This window comes from Gallus gallus, chromosome 4, assembly GCF_016699485.2.
Source record: "Gallus gallus isolate bGalGal1 chromosome 4, bGalGal1.mat.broiler.GRCg7b, whole genome shotgun sequence".
NCBI lineage: Eukaryota > Metazoa > Chordata > Aves > Galliformes > Phasianidae > Gallus > Gallus gallus.
Window position 1 is genome coordinate 39,044 of NC_052535.1, and position 18,942 is coordinate 57,985.

Sequence of the window (18,942 nt, forward strand, 5' to 3'; positions counted from 1 at the left end):
TATGGGGCGGCACAGGCGCCTGCACCGCCCATGCGCCGGTCAGGAGCGGAAGGCTGTGCGCGCTCCTGCGGTCGGGCGGCGCGTGCGCTGCCTCCGGGAGCGCGCGGGCGCCGCGAGGAGTCGGGCGCCTGCAGCAGCGGGGGCTGGGCGTGGTTGCTAGGCGACGGCGCCCGGGCAGCGGCGTTGGCCCGGCAGAGGCGCGGGCAGGGATGAGGCGGAGGCAGCGGCCTCCGCGCTCCCGCCGGCGCTGAGCCTTACTCCTGCACCTTCCCCCGTCTCTCCCCATCCCGTCCCGCCCGGGCTTTGCCGCCCCCTCCCTCCAACCCTCTTCCCTCTCCCCTCGCTCCCGTCTGTCCTTCCCCCTCCATGCGGCGGGAGCGGTCGGCGTGGGGCCCGTGCCGCGGCCGCGCCGAGCCCCGCCGTCCCTCGGCTTTCCGCCGCCAGATTCCGCAAGGAGCCACGGGCGGCGTCTGCAGCGACAACAGCGGGTGAGGCCCCGGCTGAGGAAAGGGGTGGCGAGGGAAGCCGTGGGGCGGCTGGAGGAGCGGCGGCGCCCTGGCGGTGGCGGATGCCCTTTCCCGGCGCGGTAGAAGGGCTCTGTGTGTCGCGAGAGGACGGCAGGGCGCCCCCTGCTGCCCGCCGGCAGTCTCCGGGCTGGGCCGCGGTTCAGGCGCGGCCTTCCGCCGCCCGCACGCCCGGCCCGGGCCGGGTGAGTCGCTGCCCTGGCGTGCCCCGCTGCACTGTGGGCTCCGGGCGGTCGCTTGGCCTTCTGCCGCCTCCACCTGACGGCTCCGCCGGTCTCTGCGTGGTCCGACCCGCTCCGCGGGTGATTTGCGGAGCAGACCGGAGCGGGGCCGTGTGGGGAGCTGACGTCGTTATCCCAGCGGGGGTTTGGATCCGGGGCGCTCTTGTCTAGGCCATTTCAGCCAGCTGGGTGCAGAATCAGAGAATTTGCCTGGTTTCATTTAATAAGGGCAAAACAGGGATTGTGAAAGCTGTGGTAGCATGCTGTTTAAGGTGTTCTGTCTCTGAACATAAGAAGGGAACCAAAAATTTGTATTAATAGAAGCATCATGCTTAAATAAGGAAATTACTTTTGCAGAGGGTACCTGATGATCGCTACTCACATCCTTCCATTTTGCTTTATACTGCAAATGTGAATTAGAAACTGGTCATTTACTACAATACAGAGGAAGTTTACAGTCGTATTTCTAATCAATTAGTTTGAAAATGTTATTTTCCATAGCTCTTTTCTAATTATCATTTAAACCTTTGGAGACTGTATTTCACAAGACTTGTGTAATTATTTCCTAAGTCACTAAACAATAAAATGGAATGCAAAAGCTATATTGTGTCTTCTTAAGTTGATAAATGTGGATATAAATTAATTGTTTGTTTCATACATACATTATCTTTTTTATTTTTAAATCTTCTAGTGTGTTCTAGTGATATGTACTGTCATGGATGGAAAGGAAGAGTGGAAAGAAAATGAAAACTCTGCTTGTTCATGAGTGTATGCTCAGCATACTGGTAGTTCTGTGTGCCTGAGAATATGCAGCATTAGCATGCCAGATCAATCTGATTTCTTATGCTTAGTGTGTTCATTGAAGTGGATGTCTGTGAAATCATTGCTCCTGTACAGGAAATACCTTTAATTATAGAAATACATCTTTTAATTGCCACATACTATAAATGGCACTATGGTACATAGAGTTGAAAGATGAATTTTACAAGTGTTGCAAAATGATCTTTGAGTCTAGATGGAAAACTCTTAGCGGGGATGTGGAGGTAATTGTCAAACAGAACAATTTAACTGCTGTTGGAACGTGTTATTTCTTTTTCACTGTCATGTTTTCTGTATGTTGATCCCGTAACTGCTGATGTTTTCTGGACCTGTGTTCAGATGGTCTTCTAAAATGATGCTTACTGAGTTTTCATGGAAGCCCTCTAAAGCTTTCTAAGTCAATTTTATTTTAAAACCTCTTTAAAGTGTATTTTAAATAAAAAAAAATCTAACAGCAACTGAAGTCCCTAATTTAAAAGATTGGAAACAAAAGATGTAAAGAGGATGAACGGATACCAAATACACTTTTTTTTTTTTATGTGCTAATGAACTACTAAGAGCCAATCCTTACTGTCAGCTGCAGTGAATAAGTTTTGGCTTTCTGTTCTTTGATCTCTTAGGATGCCTTTTTCCAATGCAAATTATTCCACTGTAGGCATCTATTACTTCTGACTTTCCTAGGCAACTGAGCTGTCATTTTGTTAAACATTTATAGTTGTACTGTAGATCTGTGAGTAGTAGTCATAAAACAAATTGCTTCCATCACTTGCACTCTGTTACTGTTTACTTTGAGAGCAGAAGCACTGGAGCTCTTTGGAATAAGGAAGGCAGCAGGATGTAAGTTCAGTTATAGAAGCTAGGCTTGGAAAAGTGGAGAAAGATAATTTGTAAACTCAGGAAGAGTTTCTGGGTGTTGCAGGATTATAAACTGGTTTGGTATATTGATAATATCAATATACTATATTCATATAATCATAAATTAGATGATATGTATAAAAATATGATATATAATCATATAATATGAGAATATTATAACAAAAATAGAAAGGCTGATACCTTGAGCTCACAAACAACACTGAGACTGCTCACTGCCTTTGATTATGGAAGCTGCTAGACATAAAGGACTTTGAAGAGTCACGTATACATGACAGGGCAAGAATGTGTGCGTCTGTATGTTGTACATATGCTTTTTTTTTGTAAGTTTAGTTCAAAACACTATTTTTCCAGGCATTACAAATGAAAAGTATATTTGAATAATATTTCACACCTGTTACTGTGTTTTCTTTTGATTTTTTTGTTTGATAAGCTATATTTGATGTTAAATATTTATGATAAAGCAGAAGATTCATCTGGAAGTAAGAAAAACCACCCTTACAAATCAATGATTTCTGACACCGTGACACATAGTATGGTTTGGTATATTTCAGATTTAGGGAAGAAGTGGGGAAGCATGGAGCTAAGCAATATAGGATCTCTTAAGATTTAGCTTTGTTGTTCCGAGATGAGCAGTTTGTTCATGAGATCGGTCATAACAACAAAAACTTCATTTGCTATCAGTCTCCACTCAAATACATATATTCTTTCTATATTTAAAGTCTTTAGCTAAGTGTCTTTTTGTTTTAAGGGTAGCTGCTTGTAATGCCATAACGTGATGGAAAGTACAGCAATAATAGTGGGGTGGCAGTCTTCTTTTTTTGCTGCAGCAAGTGAGGACAAGCCCAAACGCAGCAGCTGTGGATGCAGAATTAAAGGGGAAAAAAAAACTGCTTACCTTTAGAAGGCATCAGATACACAGGGATCTCCAGAGAGATGCCCTCACCTCCACTGCCAACCCTTAAATGAGGTCTGTGCAGGAGTGGATCCTGTCTCCATCCCTTCCATCACTCAGGTACATTGCATGTATCTGAGCTCCCTTGGGCTGGCCCTGCTTTCCCACCAGGTGCTCCATCACTGCTTCAGGCTTTGACTTAGCATTTCCGCTACGCTACTGCATTTAATTTTCTTAAGTGAATTACTTTTGACTTTGTTTGCTAGCGTACCAGATTAGATTTTCTTTTCACATGATGATTCAGTCTTTACATTGTCTGCTGTGTGACTCCCTTAGAATTTCACGAGGATATAGTGGTCAATGGCTTACTGTCCAGATGGAGACCAGCAATGAGTGGCATCCCTCAGGGGGCTATGCTGGGGCTGATACTCTTTTATATCTCCATCTTCATCAAAAAAAAAAAACCCCAAAAAACTAAGAACCACCACAGTGTTAGAGGTGCTCTCTAGCTACACTAGATGCACCTTTCCCTTCCCCCTCAAGAAAGTCCAATAATTATTTTCAGAGCCTGGATTTAGCAATGCTGCACAGTAGAGTAACCCCCTCGATACACATTAACAGAGTACTTCTCCTATTGCTTTCTGGTTTAGCAGTACCTAAGTAAGAGCCACTGTTGTTTCCTGGGAAGATAGAAGTGAGATTTTAAAAACACTTGAATACAGCCTGTTTGATAAAACTCCATATATAAACAGTCCAAATACTTGGTTGATTTTTTTTTTTTTTGAGAAAAACTTTGTCAACTTTTAATCCTTGTCTGTAGCCTGAAGCAATGGAAGAGACTTGAGAGGAAATGAAAAAGGTGCTTGAAAGAGATGTAAATTTATTTTTTGTTACACTAAGCGATTACACAAGTGAGGTGTGTGAGGGGGCCTATCAGGAATGGGCATATTTGGCCATCTTCATTCTGGTGCCAAAGTTGTGCCTATTTTGTGTCACAAAAAATTGTCATAGCAGTCTTGGGAAAGAGCTTTGCATGCATCCAGAGCTTACATCAATCAACAGCATTCTTCAGAACACAAAGGTAACAAGCAAAAGTTTGAGAACTGGTGTCAGTACTAGGGCTTCTTTTGTGATTGCTGTTTAAATCCAGGATCATGCTCCTTATGCTTCTTCAGACTAATATTTCCTGACAAAAATATCTAATACAGATGTAACTTTAAAACAGTTGGTTCTCTTTGAGAGTTGGATATGTTTGCCTTTTTATCTCTTTCACTCTCTTGTTTTTGTCTGTAGCTAAAGTCACCTCCTTTAGATATAACAAAAGCAAAGCTTGTTAAGGAGAGAGTGGATTTGAAATAAGTAGCTTCATCATGACAATTATGTTTTTCATTATTCTCATTGAATGCTACATTCTCAGTCTGCTGTTTTATTAAGGAAAGCAGGACTTGAATCTTTCTGAAAGTAGGCCTCTTGTTAGTTACTTTGGTTAGCCTGTCAACTCTTCTTTCAAATAGTTTAACTCCTATTGTGTCTTAAATGCTGACTTACAAATTCCTTCTATTTTCCATATTTCTCAATGAATTTTATTTAGTTACCTATATTTATCTATCGGTCCAAATTGACAATTTTCTCTAAAACATGCACTGCTTGCTTTTAAAAACCGTTTTCCTAAGGCTCCATTATGTCAGTTCAGCCCTTCATAGGTCACCTTGAATTTTACTTTGTCAGACCTCTCAATAAGATTCCTTGAACACTTCCAGTATAAGACAGAAACTGTAAGTTTCCTGGCTTTCTGACAAAATACAGCAGAATCCATCCTTGATTTTAGAACTTTCAGTGCAGTGAACATAGTAAATGAAAAGCACAAGATGATCATTGCTTAGAACCTTTCACACAGCTTTCTAGTAAAAGTTTTGGGTCACCCTTTTGTTTTTTAAATCCCATCTAGAAGTTAGTAAGATATGCTATTACTTACAGCTGCAAGTGTATCGTGTGGGAAGGAAAGTTTTCATGTGTGGAGATACTGTGGGAGGGAAAAAATAATTTAATTTGTGACTAAAGATTCAACAAAATCACATGCTTTATTATCAATCAATCTTAACATGGAAATTCAAATGACTAGAGAACTCTATTTACTTATAAACAAAATTACTGTAGTCAGGTATATTGCAGAATTTTACAAAAGCTTTTTTTTTTTTTTCTTTTAAAGGAACTTCATGTTGGTGTTGTTTATGCCAGAACGTAATAAGCAAGGCAAATTAGCTCCGGCCTTGTGTAAACTTTGTGCAACTAGCAAACACAATGCAATTGAGTATGAAATCCAGGTGACTTTGGAAATGAAGGAAGAGTTCTGAGCTCTCTGACTGGAAGCTGAACGTGATGACGGCCTGGTCTATGGTAGGGAAACTGAAAATGGAGAAGAGGCACTCCAGAGAAGACAGAAACGTGGAACAAGATGCTGGGGAATGCAGTGCTGAATCTGAGGAATGGACAAGCTCAGAAAGTGAACCTGAGCAACCATACTTCCGAAGCAGCTGTAGCAATATTCCATGGAGAGAAAAAGAAGTTCCCCCTAAACCACATCGGCCACTCTGTCGCTCCCCGTGCTTGGATCGCCCAAGTTTTTCACAGAGCAGTATCACACAAGACTTGAAACTAGAGGAATGCAAAACAAATTTGGACAAGGAATACCAAGCTAAAATGGATTTTGCTTTAAAGCTTGGGTATGCAGGAGATCAGATCCAGGCTGTACTGAATAAACTGGGAGCAGATGCGCTCATCAATGATGTTCTGGCAGAACTTGTGAGACTTGGTAACAAAAGTGAATCAGAGGGACAGAATAGTGCCAGCAGTACCACTAGTACTCTGGTGCCAAGAGGTCCTTGCCCAAAGGAAATAGCAAGCCCTGAATTGTCACTTGAAGATGAAGTTGTGGATAACAGTGATAACTTGAGGCCAATTGTCATTGATGGAAGCAATGTGGCTATGAGGTGAGTCTCCCTCTTGCAACATATGAAAAGAAGAAAATGATAAAAGATATCCATGCGAAAAATCTTTATTCGTGCTGGGGAATTCAACTGTACTATGCTGTGTTTTCTTTTAAGTCCTTAAACGGTTTTCAAAAATATTAATGTCCAGAGGTGACCAAACAGGGGAGTTAAAGATAGTTTAAAATGACACTAATGTATGCTGATGGTGTGCACTGGACTTGAGGAAAGTTGAACTACTGCTGATCAAGCTTATTCAGAAGTCAAAGCAATTGAGCAATGTCAGTACAGGGCTATGCATGAGCTTAACCTGCTGATTCACACATCTGTGGTACTTGTGAATTCAGATGCATGTATGCACAAGGCTACTTGAGTCTACGCTAACTCAAGCTGTGATTAACATGGATCTGTACTGGATCTTGTAAGGGATAGAGTTAACTTCCCCCACAGCAGCCCATGCCACGTTGCGATTTGCACTTATAACTAGAACAGCATTGATATCACACCAATGTTTTGACTGTTGCAGAGCAGTGCTGGCACAGCATCAAGGCCTTCTCTCCAACCCCCAAATCCCTTGGCCAGTAACCTGATGGTGGGCAAGAGCTGGGGAAGGGACATCACCATTGCAGCTGACATAAATAGACTAAACAGATATTCCAGACTATGACATCATGCTCAGTAATAAAAGCTCTGGGGAAGGAGAAAGCCAACTGTATCCTGGGTTGCATAAAAAGCAGCTTGTTCAACATGTCAAGGGAGGTGATTCTCCCTTGCTAGTCCACCCTTATGAAAGCTCACCTAGAGTACTGCATTCAGCTCTCTGTTCCCCAGCACAAGAAAGATGTAGACTTGAAAGTGGTTCTAGAGGAGGGCCACAAAATGGCAGGCCTAGAACACCTGTTCTACAAAGAAAGACTAAGAGAGCTAAAGTTGTTTAAATTTGGAGAAGGCTCCAAGAAGACCTTTCAATAATTAAAGCGGGTTTGTTAGAAAGAGAGACTTTTTTTTTTAAACAGGGATATGTAGCAACAGGACAAGGGTTAATGGTTTTGTACTGAAATAAAGTAGGTTTAGATTAGGTATTAAGAAGAAATTCTGCACTGTGAGGTTGGTGAAAAACTGGCACAGGCTGCCCAGGTGGCCCATTCCTGGAAGTGTCAAAGGTCTCCTTAATTACAACCATTTGCTTGGACTACTCCCACACTGTGGGGCATCTATAGGAAATTCCGCTCCTGCATTTCTCACTGCTAGCTAGTTCTCTTGGTTATTTCTGGTAAGGAGTGTCACAGGGCTTTTATAGCAATCTGGAACACTCCCTGAGGAGGCTGCTCAACCACTCTTTGATAGCAAGAACACTGTACCTCAATACAACATCACTGATCTGATTGAGTTAACACCATTTGTAGTGAATAGAATGATATGAATAAATTAATATACAAGTCCCGGCAAGAATATTGAACTGGGCAGCTCCACTGCTATGTTATAGTTGGTGAAAAACTACAGCTGTCTTGAGGAAGTAGACAACAATTTTGAATGAAAACATTTTGAGAAAAGCATATCAAGGAGCATAACATTGGCATACCAGTCTACTCTTTTCAAATGCAATTTGAAAAGTAGTTCACATTGCTAACTAAAGTGTGATAAAGGGGGTTATTATTTTTTTCCTCAGTAAGAGAATCAGCCTTATTTTTTTTCCCCAAGTATTTTTTTTCCTCCTAAATGTCACTATGCAGCAACAATATATACTTTCTTTTTCAGAGAAAGAAAGCATTAGCTTGAATCCTTGAATCTAAACATGAAGACCATCCATAATGCAATCTATATGTCTTTCTGAGATACACAGAATAAATAATAAGAACATAATATTAAATACATGTCCTTTGTACAATTAACAAATCTACAGTTGGAACAGCAGTACAGTTAGGATGGTACTTTACAGGTGTTAGAAAGACTATCATCATGGAAAAGAGACAAAGAAGAAATGCTTACCTATGTCCAAGGCTCTAGGATCACAGCAGAAAGCTTCAAACAAGAGAGATCTCCAGAAAAAGATCCTTCTTCAGTGGCAGTCAGCCCTTAAGTGGGATCTAGGAGAGGTGCAGCCAGGCTCCACCCCTTCTGATCACACAGCTGGATTGCCTTCACCTGTGCTCCCAGGGCTGACTCAGTGCTTGCCTCAGGTGGCCAATCAGAGGTTCAGGCCATGACTCCACAGTTCCTATGTGGTCCTCATATATTATTCAGGCACTCCTTAACTGTTTTCTAAAAAGATTTACAGTAAACTTGAAGAATTGTGTTTCACGTTTAACAAATCAACCTGTAAGGTAGACTGAATAAGATTTATAATTAAGGTTCTAACTAGTGTCTATCAAGTATCTATTTTTTCTTTACAAAAACTTTTAATGCCATTTTATAAATACAAGTGATGTTATAGAGCTGTTTCAAACACTCTCCGTTTTGTACAATTGTAGAGACTCCAGTATGTTGCAGAAAACAAGTTTTTGATTACTTGGAGAAGGGAAGAAAGAGCTTGAAGAACTTGTACAGAGTCATTTCTCTCTAAAAGAAATAAAGCATTTTTTAATTTGGATGTTTTAAAAGCATCTGTTCCTCAAAACAGTCAGAATCACTACTTCATTTCTTTTTATTATTGCTAACTTTTTTACAGCACTATTTTAGGTGAGTTCAATTTTTTTTTGCAGAAGGCGACATTTTTCAATAGATCAGCAAATAAAATGAAAAAGCAGAAAAAACTTTTTGTAGTGTGATGGAAAGTGCAACAATGACACCAGAGCAGCAAGATTCCAGGCTACAGCAAGGGAGGATTCACTTAAACACAACAGCTGTTAGCACAGAAACAAATGGAAAAAAAAAAAAAAAAAAAAAAAAAAAAAAAAAAAAAAAAAAAAAAAAAAAGCTGCTTCAGCTACACAGGGACTTCCAGAGAGATACCCCACCTCCACTGCCAGCCCTTAAATGAGGTCTGGAAGGGATGGATCCTGGCCCCATCATCCCCTTTTTGGTCACGCAGGTACATTGCATATACCTGAGCTCCCCTGGGCTGGCTCTGCTTTCCCATCACTGCTTCAGGCAGTGACTTAGTATTTCTGCTACACTTTTGCATTAGGATTATTCTATAACTGTTTTGTGTTTACCTGGTTGCTTTTTGTTTGTTTGTTTGTTTTAAAATTTTACTTTACTTGTGTGATAGTGCAATTTCACAATTTCTATTACTTAAGTAGTAGTTTTGTAATCTGATGATTAAATAGCTTTGTGCAACTGTCATTTTTCTTTTGCGTAAGCTGGTCTAACAGAACGGTTTACCTGTCTCTACAAATTCTACTTCCCTTATTTACCTACATCATGACAGCTTTAAAAGGAAAAACAACAACAATAAAACCTGAAGCCAAAACTTTTATGCTTGCTGTTTCTAAGTCTTCTGGTTGTTGTGTTTTTGTCTGTTTGTTTTTTGTTTGGTTGTTGTTGTTGCTTTGTTTTTTTTTCTTCAGCCATGGAAATAAAGAAGGATTTTCCTGTCGGGGAATTCAACTAGCTGTTGATTGGTTTCTGGAAAAAGGACATAAAGATATCACTGTGTTTGTACCTGCATGGAGAAAAGAACAGTCTAGACCAGATGCACCAATTACAGGTAACAGGTCAAGATTTTCTTTGACTTTTTAGTTCAAGTAAATAAATGTGTTACATTAAGACAGAACTGTGTCATTTTTCTAATGAGAACTACATACTAAGTTGTGGCCATAGCGTTGCTTGCACTAAATTGTTTGAGAACAAAACAATTTCACTGGTGAGGAACAGTTAAGTATTTGCATCTGCAAGAAAAAAAAAAAAAATCTTGAAATATAACCGGACCATGTCAACGCTCTTGAGATAACATTTTCTACCAATAGCAAATGTTGTTAAGCGGACAAAAAATAATTCTTAGTTGCTGGGCTAGTAGAAAATAAGTAGTATCTGTCCAGGGACTCATTCAGCAGTGTTATCTTGAACACTGAAGAAGCAGAATGTATTTTGACCCCATTTGCAGTACTTACATTTTACTCCAAGCGAACAAGAAGGTTATTGTAAGACAGTAATGACTGAGTTATAATAGAATCATAGAATAGCCTGGGTTGAAAAGGACCCCAAAGATCACATAGTTCCAACCCCCTGCTATGTGCAGGGTCACCACGCACCAGATCAGGCTGCCCAGAGCCACATCCAGCCTGGCCTTGAATGCCTCCAGGGATGGAGCATCCACAGCCTCCTTGGGCAACCTGTTCCAGTGCTTCACCGCCCTCTGGGTGAAAAACTTCCTCCTAACATCTAACCTAAACCTCCTCTGTCTCAGCTTAAAACCATTCCTCCTTGTCCTATCACTATCCACCCTCGTAAACAGTCGTTCCCCCTCCTCCCCTCCTGTTTATACACTCTCTTCAAGTACTGGAAGGCTGCAATGAGTTCTCCCTGGAGCCTTCTCTTCTCCAAGCTAAACAAGCCCAGTTCTTGACATGTACCTTTTCTAACTGTTCCTGAACAAGGTTATTTACAGAGGAGTACAGTGGTATGAAGCTTAAATGCAGGATATTTACTTAGTGCTTTGAAAACTCAGAAATGTCATTCTCCTTCTAGGTTTTTGTTTGTTGTTGTTATAAATGAGGATCATATATGCACATAATAACAAAATTATTTCTTAGAAAAGAGGAAAAGTTATATTTCAAGGGCTGCATTTCTTTACAAATGTTTAAAGAAGTTGCTTAAGTAAACTTATTTTACAGATCAAGAAATCTTACGGAAATTGGAGAAAGAAAAAATTCTTGTTTTCACCCCATCTCGAAGAGTTCAGGGAAGAAGAGTAGTTTGCTATGATGATCGATTCATAGTAAAGCTTGCTTTTGACTCAGATGGCATAATTGTATCCAATGACAACTATCGAGATCTTCAAAATGAAAAACCAGAATGGAAGAAGTTCATAGAGGAGCGGCTGCTAATGTATTCTTTTGTGAATGACAAGTATGTTTTTTTCTTCAAAAATTAAGAGAATTTGCCAATTCTGAACCCTCAGTAAAAACTGAAATTCAAATTTCATTTCTTTCCCATTAGATTTATGCCTCCTGATGATCCTCTAGGACGCCATGGTCCAAGCCTTGAAAATTTCTTAAGGAAAAGGCCAGTTATTCCCGAACATAAAAAACAACCGTGTCCTTATGGTAAGTGCTTAAGCCATATTGATGAGCCATATTGATTTGAAGCTCTATTCAAAGGTAGGTGAGGCGAGCAATTAATTAACATTTTGTCATTACTAGCCATCCAAGCACCATATCCTTTTTTATGTCCATGACGTACATATTAGTAAAAACAATATAGCAAAAAATTAAGGCTATCACAGCTGTTTGCTATTTTTTTCTAGTTTGTTTTCAATAAAAGATATTTATAACAACACAAACAGAGAAAGGTGTGGAGAAAAAGGTAGCAGGTGGTAGTAACAATTTTTTGGTTTATTTAACTTGAAATCACTTTTCTTACAGGTAAGAAGTGCACCTATGGGCACAAATGTAAATATTACCACCCAGAACGGGCAAACCAGCCTCAAAGGTCAGTAGCGGATGAGCTTCGAATAAGTGCCAAATTATCTGCTGTGAAAACAATGAGTGAGGGAGCCTTGGCTAAATGTGGCACAGGGCCCTCCAGCTCCAAAGGAGAGATCAGTTCTGAAGTGAAACGCATTGCCCCAAAGCGTCAGTCAGATCCAAGCATTAGATCAGTAGCTGTGGAGCCTGAGGAAAAGTTAACAGTAGCCCGCAAGTCCGAGGCCAACTCTGTCCCATCTCTGGTTTCTGCATTAAGTGTACCAACGCTCCCTCCACCAAAAAGCCATGCAGCTGGTGCATTAAATACTCGTTCTGCAAGCAGTCCAGTGCCAGGTTCCTCACAGTTCACGCATCAGAAATCCTCACTGGAACACATGTCCAGTGTTCAATATCCTCCAATACTAGTCACCAATAGCCATGGCACCTCAATTAGTTACACTGACCAGTATCCCAAATATGAATCGTTAGGGGACCATGGCTATTATTCCTTACTCAGTGATTTCTCCAACTTGAGCATAAGTAGTATGCATAACACAGATTATTACGGGGCTGATATGGACCAGGGGATGTATTCTAGAAACTCAAGCCCCTGTCCTGACAATTGCTTAAGCCATACAAATAATGATTCTTATTCCTCTTACAATGACTTGTATCTGGGTGTAGCAGATGCCAGTCCAGAAGATAATGTGAAGATCCACAGACTGACATCACAAAATCGTCTTCAGCCTTTTCCCCATGGTTACCATGAAGCCTTAAATAGAGTTCAGAGTTTCGGAACTGAAGAGCCTCAACAATCCCTTCGCAAACAGTCTGTTTCCCACTTAGGCCTGCATGCCCAGCATCCAGTTGTTGGAGCACGGTCCAGTTGTCCAGGAGAATACCCTGTGCCTCAAAATATTCATCCATCAACTGCACAACCAAGCCGTGCCTTGGTCATGACAAGAATGGACAGTATTTCTGATTCACGGCTTTATGAAAGTAATCCTACAAGGCAGAGAAGACCACCTCTGTGTCGAGAACAGCACGCTAGTTGGGATCCGTTACCATGTGCATCAGACTCTTATACTTATCATTCATATCCACTGAGTAACAACCTTATGCAGCCATGTTACGAACCTGTAATGGTAAGAAGCATGCCTGAGAAGATGGAGCAACTGTGGAGGAATCCATGGATTGGGATATGTGGTGAGCCACGGGAACCACATATTATCCCAGAGCATCAGTATCAAACATACAAGAACCTCTGCAATATCTTCCCACCAAGCATTGTCCTTTCTGTGATGGAAAAGAATCCCCACATGACAGATGCACAACAGCTGGCAGCTATGATTGTTGCCAAACTAAGAACAGGGCGTTGAAATATTATAAACTCTTTTGTATAAATGAAACTATACAGCACATAGGAACTGGCAGAAAAATTATATAAAGGAAGTAGACGAATCTATTGTAAATATTTTTTAATAATGTAGGATAAACTCCTGTACACAGTAGGTGTTGTATATGTATTGAGGCACTATTTAAGAGTAGATGTATTGTAAATTTTAAGATTTTAAAAATAGGGATTTTTAATAGTATTTTACAGGCAATGCATACCTTACTGCATGGATAGTTCACTAAGAACTACAATGTCACGTTCAGTGTCTCAAAGCTTCTAATACAAAATTATTATTAGCAGTTATATTGCATGTATTAATGTACACTTTCAATTTGATTATAAATACCTAATTGGCCTTTCAAAGCATGCTGTATACAATCCCAGATGACTTCTAGGGTTTCAGCTTTGCCATTTGACACCACCTATTGGCACCTCAAATATTGAAGAAAAATAACTTGATAAAAATTATTCAATTTCTAAAACGTTGAATCTCTTTCAGCTTTTGGATGTTAACATTGTTGGTATTTCTTAAATTTCAAAACTGTTCCCCACGAGTTTATCTACTACTGTTGCTTCAGTCCAACAGAAGCCAATACTTCGTTAAATTAGGACCAAAACATTATGGAACATGAAGGTGTGCTAAAACTAAAACATGTCTTAACTGTAGCTTCCCTCTTCAGAACTGCCTGTCCGCTGTGCAGTAAGCAGCTGCTATTCCAGATGATTGGAGAAAATGAAAGAAAGTTGTCAGTTGCGTATAAATTGGATTACTCAGAGAGGAACTGAACGTTAACGCAGAAACTCACCAGTAAGTACAGCCCTTCTGTGGGCAAGGATAGCATTTAACATGCAAGATGGCCATACAGGATCAACCTATGAAAGGAGCGGGAGTGGCTGTTTCTTGAAGAGAGATACTACAGTTTTGGTTTGTGGCAAAGCTTGTTTGGTTTTGCTCTTCAGATCCACGCAGAGGTGTGCATTTGCCTCATGAACGTTTCTAAAACTTCTGTTTCAACAACTGAGATAATTTTGTGTGGCATTGTTTGCTCAACTGGTATTTTGCTCAGGGTGGGAACCTTTGTAGCTAAATGTCTCCAAAAGAGGCGTTTCTTGTTTTTTAAGCTGCACTGACTGAACGCCCTTTTTTGACTCCATTGTATATTTCAACATTTTGAACCATTACTAACTCGATATGTCTCGAGCTAGGACTTAATGACTTCTACTGTAGTTTTTTTCATGAAAGCTGAGAAGGCCTAATTTATGGCCTCTTGTTTCTTCATGAGAAGGTGTGACACTGCCTAAATGTTTCTTACTCTGAAACACACAGAACGTGAGGCTGCAGTCAGGGTTGTTTCTGGTGTTTTGATAACGGCTTGCATGCTGCTTTCTCATTCTCTGTTTGTCTAAGGAACAAAACTACATCATTTCCACATTTACATTACTGTATAAATGATTGGTTTGATTCACAATATTGTTCAGGCTATTTATCATGGGCGAAATGTGTTCCTGCAGGTCAAAAGCAACAAAGAAAACCATTATAGGTGCAATGACAGTTAACGTACTGATAATTGATAACAGTATCATTTCACACATGACAAATATTCTTCTGTTGGTACAGGGAACATAACATATGTAATGACCATGCCATTACGTATTTAAATTGAGTTAACTTGAAGGTGACTTGTATTTACACTCAGTGTTTAAGAATAACTGAGTTTTAATTAGTTGGTTATTGTCTCTGTTAATAGTAAAAATAAATCTTTGGACACCTACAGTAGCTGGAGGAAACAGATTTAACTCTTGACCAATATCCAAAAACATTTCTTACTAACCAACATTTTAGATTTTTAATTTGCAATTAATTCTTATTCTCTTCTCTTGCATGGTATTAAGCAGCTGAGAGCAATGCCTCAAATAACCAGAAATGACCTTTTGTTTGTTGATACAAATTGTATCTCTTTTTCTTGATTGTATAAAAACTTTAAAAAAAACAAACAAAAAAAACCAAAAAAAAACCTAAGAACCCATAAACCTCTGGATTAACTTCAGTATTACATGTTCACCACAATGTTTGTGACACTATGTGTCACACAGAAGTAGCCCATGAGTAATTATGATTTTCTGTTATTTAAAATGGGCACTTACAGTTTATACATGAGCAAGACAACTTATCAGAACTGGTTTAATTATGTGCACAGATACTGTGTGTACACCTCAAAGCATTACATGGTTATCTTTAGTCTATTGAGCAGATTCATCCTTGCACTAAACTTTACGTAAAAATGTTGCTGTTAACTCATCTGCATGTGTTTAAAATGTAATGATATTATTACTGTAGACCCTGTTTTATTCTAAACACATTAATTTATAATATATTTAGGCTTAAAATGAAGTTTATTTTGCACTCAGATTTTTCCATCTTGCATGGAATTAAACATTTGTATTAAAAAACATGTTTGTCCCCTTTTTCTCCCGTTATAAAGGTAAGCTACCTTAAGAGGGTCTGGTGGGTGTTTTTGTTATTTTAATGTGCGGAAACCTGAGCAGAAGTTACTGTATGAAGCTGTGCATGATTTATGGAGGTAGTCATTTCTGTAGGACTGGTCTAGCTGTTTTCATGTTCACAAACTGTTGTCTTACTGATAAAAAAAGAATTATTCTAAATGGAAAAGCTATGGTACTGCAAACACAGCGTACCATTTCTGTAAGGCACTTTGACTGTAAGGCACTTTGACAGCTAATTGTCTTTTTATAAAAAGCTATTTGCATCCATCCCATGTGGAGTACTGAATAGGCAGTGTAGTCTTGTGGAAACAATTTGCAAATGTTGTGCTTCTTTAGTTAGAGGAAATGAAACTTTTGTGTGTAATGTAGTCTTTCCTAATCCACTAATTAAGTGACAATTCAGATATCCACATCTGTTCTCAGATATGTTTACAAGCCAATTCAAAACACTGATACATGAATTAATCTTGAGCGCATAAGCTTAGATTTCTTCTTACATGGAAGAGTTGATCTTATTAACACGTGATCATGACTGTCTATATTGTAAATATAAGACTTTGTATAAATGCTCTTTCTGAGAGCATGGTATTTAAATGTTTTTAAAACTGTAAGTAAGCAGTTCTAGAAACTATATTTTAATAAAATCTGTAAGATCCAAGCTGAGAAACTGCAAAAAGAAGAAAAGTGCTAAGATGACATCTTGCAAGAAAATGGTATACATTAGCGGAGCCAGTGCTTACTCCAGGCATTCTGAATTACTGATCTCTAGTCTTCAGCTGAATTACTTTCACATAATTTATCACTTAAGAGTGCATAATGTTAAATTCTTGACTCAAAACTCAAATGCTTTATTGGAAGTCAGCCTAATTTTATGTGTTTTTGTAAGAATTACATGTTAGTAATATATTAAGTTGTACATATGGAACACTTGACTACTGTTAGTCCTGTTGTTGTCTTATTAAGCTACAGTAGTGGGCTTTATTCACTTGCAGAATTAAACATTACGGTTTAATTGTTGTAAAATTTTATAAATCTCTTTGGGTTATTTTGGGTGACCCAAATATAATGTAAGTCTCAATGACAAAATGAGTGAGAAAATGGATGTTAAGCCAACATGTGGTATTTATAAAACACTGTAGTAAGTGTGCAAATGCTCTAAATGCAGCTGCATGGACATCATTCACTAGCATGAGTCTGTTTAGCTTTTTGTAAAAACTATTTTAAATTTAAACTCTTAAAATAGGAAGTGGGCATATGGCTGCTTAGAACAAGCAGAAGAATCCTCATTAAAAAAATAACAAAAAGCAAAGTATCTATTTAGGTAGGTTCTCCATACACACTGTTAATGCCAGTTTGCCTCAAACTCTGAATTTGGCATTTTGGAATTCTTACTGGTAAAGCCAGAACATGCAAAGAATAAACGTGACCTGATAAGCCTGTTTAAAACTTGGTTGGTTGTTGGTGTGCATACATACCTGTGACATCCACCAAACCACAATCAGGAATGCTTTGGGGAACACAGTTTGAGTGCAGTCATTCTAGAAATTCCATGCTCAAAAGAAGGTATGAGCTTCATTTCTGTACAACTTTGGCCCACAGAAATACTTTTTCTTGACTTGCCAAAAGTTAACATGAAACATTGGTACCACAGGACTCCTATCAGCCAGATCACGGGATCTGTCGCTATTACTGTTACAGTTAAGCATTCAGCATCAATGCTCCTTTTATATACCCCCATAGCAGGCTGTGTGACAGAGCCATAATAATGGTGTTTCTTGCAAAAGTTAAACAGGAAAAAAGACAAGTTTGCTGTTACTTAAATTATTCTCATGCCAGTGTTTGCTTAGCCTTTGAATATCCATTATATAATCTCTATGATTTTGGTCTTTGGTATTTTGAAGTCTGTAAACATACTAAAATTGAGAGGAATCCAAAATTAACATAGTCTATTACCTGTAGCCTCCCTGCTCTGTGTAGAAGGTTTGCACAACTATTTAATACACATGAAATGTTATACTTTATATCTATTTATCTATATAAAACCTGCTTATTTAATAAAACTGAGAACCACTGAATAATTTGTTTCTCGCTTTTTTTTTTTTTTTGCCAACCCTCTTAGGAGAAAGCCTCAAAAGAGCTTTTTGTCCGAAACAACTGTCACAACACATCCAGGCTATATCTCAATAGTCCTTGTTGATTTACAGGAAGAACACCCGAATTCTGAAGTCATACATAATGCTCAGCTCCTCTGTGTTTAAACCTGCATAGGAAAAGTATGAGACTAAGGGTGCTCTGTTTTACTTGAAAAAAGCAGAGGAGAAGTGTCAGGTCCCACTTCTCATCAGTCTTTCAATTAAATCAACTTTCTTTGTCTATTTCAATGCCTCATCATTTCACTTACCTAGAGGGAGGAGGACACAGCATCACAGTGATATGATTCAAAATTACTTCAACTTTATTGAGGAAACAAAAACAGGGGAAGGAAAATGATATAAAAATCTTTATCTGTACCTCAATTTGCTCAAACTTCTCACCGTTACCATGTTTGCTCTCACAATGACCAGGAGGATCCAGGTACTTCAAAAGAAAACAATTAAAAAACATTAAAATTCACGTATTGCAAAATTGCTTTGTCCACATCGCAGACCCCTTGTGGTTCATCAGAACAGCCCTCACGTACACTTCTACTGAGAAGAAGTATTAGATTCCACAGGATACTTTCTGTTCCAGTTTTCTCCCCAGAACTGTAACCCTTTCATAGCACAGGAGGTCCATTGGAGAGTGACTGCTATTATCATTCAGAAAACAAAATATTTAACACTTGAACAGGCAGGAATAAGTTATCCTAATGATTCCACTATTGCATTCTGGAAAGTTATGGTCCCAAGGCCATAGCTTCCTCAGTGATTCCCATTTGCAACTTTTATCCTTGCAATCTTCCGTAAAGCTCCAAAATTTTATCTCCAGTTCCTTCTACAGCTGCCACTTGGAGGTGGTATTCCAGACAGTAGAAACCTGTCTGGAAAAGTTAATTTACAGAGGGGAGAAGGCAGACTCAAGCAGTCCTGCTCAAAATGAAGGGGAAAAAAAAAAATCAAGCTCTTAAGGAATACATCAACACTGCCTTTCTTAGTCCTCCTCAGAACACATTTCTA

General features: G+C 39.3%; 1 protein-coding gene across 3 annotated transcripts; it reads left to right on the forward strand.

Moving 5' to 3' along the window:
• Positions 1-89: 89 nt before the first annotated feature.
• Positions 90-17,862, forward strand: ZC3H12B (zinc finger CCCH-type containing 12B). 3 transcript variants are annotated; one of them, XM_046940635.1, is made up of 6 exons: positions 90-709; positions 5,542-6,322; positions 9,829-9,968; positions 11,095-11,329; positions 11,420-11,526; positions 11,845-17,862. In XM_046940635.1, exons 2-6 carry the CDS (start codon positions 5,712-5,714, stop codon positions 13,263-13,265), a joined length of 2,514 nt encoding a protein of 837 aa, XP_046796591.1. In that variant the 5' UTR covers positions 90-709; positions 5,542-5,711; the 3' UTR covers positions 13,266-17,862. The 3 variants fall into 3 exon arrangements, with proteins under 3 accessions (XP_046796591.1, XP_015140743.1, XP_046796592.1); XM_015285257.4 differs by having other exon boundaries at positions 90-488; XM_046940636.1 differs by lacking the exon at positions 90-709 and having other exon boundaries at positions 6,303-9,350.
• Positions 17,863-18,942: the final 1,080 nt, after the last annotated feature.